The sequence below is a fragment of the Chaetura pelagica genome, unplaced genomic scaffold (assembly GCF_000747805.2).
Source record: "Chaetura pelagica isolate M959 unplaced genomic scaffold, ChaPel_1.0 scaffold92, whole genome shotgun sequence".
Lineage (NCBI taxonomy): Eukaryota > Metazoa > Chordata > Aves > Apodiformes > Apodidae > Chaetura > Chaetura pelagica.
In genome coordinates, this window is record NW_009952404.1 from 1,414,134 (window position 1) to 1,417,993 (window position 3,860).

Below are 3,860 nucleotides of genomic sequence, written 5' to 3' on the forward strand. Positions count from 1 at the left end.
CATTCCTGGTGGTGTCCCCACCTGCTGTGACATTACCAGCTCTGGGTCCAGAATAAAAATCTCGTCCTGCGAAATTTCTGTCACAAAGTGCAAATGTTCCTGTTGGAATGAAACAAGGAATGAATAATGAACATGCAGCATCATCTCTCAGAACACCCAAATGGCTATAGGAAAGCAGGGTGCACATCAGGTTATCTGAAAAGTATTAATGGGACTCTGTCTGTGAATTTATGCAAGGGCACATGCACACACACAAACACCGATGCCACTGAAGTAACCAATAAATACTTCATTGATTTCAAGCCAAACAAGATTTGCAACCAGAAAGCTTCACACTCACAGTGACACTTATAAGGTGTAGTACTCAGTGACAATGTCATTTAGCTATAAAGTGGAGGTGTACCCAAAAATCTAAGGTTTGCATTTGAAATAAGGTCCAGCACCCAAAGCCTGCCCTCTGCTGACAGCTGACAGAACTTCCGTTGTTTGGGGAATTATCCCAGGCCTCCGTTGCTTGTAAAGCCTGATTTCATGTCTCTGTTACCAAAGCTCTCCAACTCAGTCCCTCTTTTTTGTCGTTGACACAGAAGGCTCATTGTCCTTCAAAAAACAACAAGTGTGAGTAGGTCTGTCTATGCAGGTGAATGGGAAGGAAACTGCCCACAGTTTGTGAACAGGGACCGTCATACAGTATTGATCTTTTCCCCACAGAAACACACAACAAAGAATCAGGACGGAAAGATTACCACTTGTAGAGTCAAATACTAAAGAAATGCAGACTAAGCCAAATAGAGTCACACTGCCTTGTGTAACCTGTGGTAGCATCATCTTCACCCTTATTTTCCAAATACTAAAATAGAACTTCATCAAAGTGTTCATATGACTGTGCAAAGAACCACCACCCTGTGGTGGCCACATGGAGACACTGAACCTGGGACCTCTGAACTCAAGCCACAGCTCCTTCTGCTTGAACTAAACTGTCAGGTGTTTTTGCTAGGAGACAATCATATGCTCCTCTGAGTCAGAAACAGCTTATACAGCTCCCAGGGGTGACCCAGTACAAATGACCACCGTGTGAAATCAACAATTTGCATTGAATGTTGGGCCACTAATTGGTCTGTTCCTGCTACAAGTCAGCTACACCAAAAGTTCTGTAAAAAAATCAAACTTTTATAAAATATATTCAGATTATCAAATTTATACCACAGATTTTAATCCAGTGGAGCTACATGCTGTTTTGGGGTTCCTTGAGAATATTTGGTGTAGCTTTGTTCGTAATTCTCAGCTTGCAACATCACCTTAATTTCCTTAGCTATTTCATGTCCCACACACAGATCAAGACCTCTGGTGACTAAAAGTATCAGTTAAAAGATAAATTCAAATACTTTGGTGCCACAAAGATGCCCTTAGTAAGACTTGAAAAGGAAGGCAAATGTAGAAAATTCTGATCTGTGTGTCAGATCAGTAGTAAACAGAAGGGCAGATGGTCAGCAGATAAAAAAATTCAGTGAAACAATGTGAATTACATCAGCTAAAAAAGAGCTCATAGTTTTGTCTCTACTTTCCATGATACATCAGTAGCACTTTAGAATGCATAGGAGGAATGGCATATCACACAATCACAGAATATTAGAGGTTGAAAGGCACCTCTGAAGATCATCAAGTCCAAACCCCCTGCTGGAGCAGGACCAAAAAAACTAGGGCAGATCACTCAGAAAAACATCCAGGAAGGTCTTGAAAGTCTCCAGAGAAGGAGACTCCACAACCTCTCTGGGGACCCTGTTCCAGTGCTCTGTAACCCTCACAGTAAAGAATAAGGTACATTTGACATAGCTTAAAAGAAACATTAATTGAATAGATATTTACCTGAGATCTGTCAATGCGGTAAAAACGATCAGCAGAAGTTGCTGCAAGACACAGAAACAACAGAGCCACAGTGAAGAAAACAGTCTGAGTAGAATTGCATGGATGAGCTGAGCTGACATCACTACCATGTAAGATAACCTCTGTATCAGTGAAGTCACATGGTTTTGCAAGAACATAATCTGATTCATTCATTATGTCCATATTCTTATCCCATTAAATGGTGAATTTAAAGGTAAGGCTTAACAATATAATATTCACATATATTATTAACTTGAAATAAATATTTTTTAAAAATGTTTATAATGGATTTCAGGCTTGTAATAAGATTACATTACAATAAACATGCGACAGAAAAAGCTGCATTGTTCCTATGAAAGTATAGCAAGCATATTGTGAAATTGATAGGTCTAATAGGATTAATTCAAATTAGGACTTTAAAGAACAACATGCACAGGAGGTTTTTGTAAATCAAATTCATGGCCACAGATATTCACAGATATCTAGGGTATTCATGCAAAACAAGAAAACAGGGGAGATTCACTAAATAAAACACCTAATATAAAACTTGTCACTCCCAAATAACTTAGTAATTACTAAACCCAGAATTATTTTATCACCTACAATGTGCTTCATCAGATGTGATTTTTTCCTTCTGCTTTACATTTTGTTTGGCCAGTGAAATTAGATTCATTCATTCTGGAGTTTTGACACAAGAGCACAGTTATGTAGCACTGTAGGCTTTGGCACTGCAAGGCAATATCAAATCCCTAAAGAAAAAACCAAAATGCATCTACCCACCCAGCCTCCTCCAAAACCCAAACAGGTACTCAACATTTTTTATCAACTTCCCTCATGAGAGACAAGGAAGAGTGATTAGAAATTGCCAAGGAGAAATTGTTTTTGTTTAGAATAACAATCCCCACATCCTGAAGCTTTTGCAAAAGCAGATGCCATCCATTTTAGCTGCTAATTTCAGTGCTCTGGAGCCCGATGTAAAGCCCAGACAAACCATCTGCTTTGACAAAGTCTGGGTCAAATACAAGTGCAGGTGTCCAGGGAGTTCCACTAAGTGCAGTCTTATAGCGAAAGGGAGATTCATTTCCATCACCTAAACACTATAGTAATTAAACATTATAGTACTAAAAGAGAAACCAGAGTGAAGAACACAGCCTTACCAGCAGCCAAGTACTGCCACAACCAGCTGTGCTCTGAGTCCAAGCACTGCCATGCAAGAAGTGCTGCTCATCACAGCAGAGACACTAATAAACCAAACCTCTAACCACCCTTAGAACATGCCTCTTTGGGGTGACAATGCTACAGCAGACACTTTAATGACTAGATGAAAAGCAGAGCACCCAGCTCTTTTTTTACCTCCTCAGTGTAATAAGAAGGTAGAGTTTCCCCTCCATGGTAATACTCTTAGATGCCCTATCCTTCACAAGCACACCAGAAGCAAGCAGCATGCTAGGCCCAAGAGAAGGGACATGCACTTACCATCTAGGAAGCACCATCTAGGAGATAGCCTCTGAACAGAAAGTACTCTGGGGAAAGAGCCTTCTTGGTCCTGGACAAGGCAGGGAAATTACATACAAAAATAACAGTATTTTTTTCTCTTAAAAGGACTATTTTCTCTTCTCTGTTTTTTTCATCTTGTTCTACTGACATCGCACCGTGTGGAAAACCTACACAGCACAAATCCACTGGATTTGCTCCTCACTGACATCAGAGCTAGGTTGTAATATTGAAGAGAGTAAATTGATACAATTATCTTTAGCCACATCTTCACCTGTTCCCTTCCCTTCAGTTTCAGCAGTACCAAAAAGCTTTGCATCAAAAACAGCTTTCTCAGATGTCTACAGCCCCCCTTATTAGTGGGGACACAGGAATAGAAAGAAGACAAAAAAATACACACCAGTAACAAACAGCCACAAATTCTAATTACTGTGTTTTCTTCTTGCACGCCTATCACCTTCCTTTATTTTCACTCAGTATTT

At 39.9% G+C, this 3,860-nt stretch overlaps 1 protein-coding gene across 1 annotated transcript in view; it reads right to left on the reverse strand.

Moving 5' to 3' along the window:
- The window catches only part of DGKI (diacylglycerol kinase, iota), a 113,805-nt gene that overhangs the window by 44,278 nt on the left and 65,667 nt on the right, over positions 1-3,860 (reverse strand). The window contains exons 22-24 of the mRNA XM_010008203.1: positions 3,361-3,430; positions 1,867-1,907; positions 8-99 (exon numbers count right to left, since the gene is read on the reverse strand). Coding sequence (XP_010006505.1) covers positions 8-99; positions 1,867-1,907; positions 3,361-3,430 — 203 coding nt within the window. The remainder of the gene's footprint in view (positions 1-7; positions 100-1,866; positions 1,908-3,360; positions 3,431-3,860) is intronic.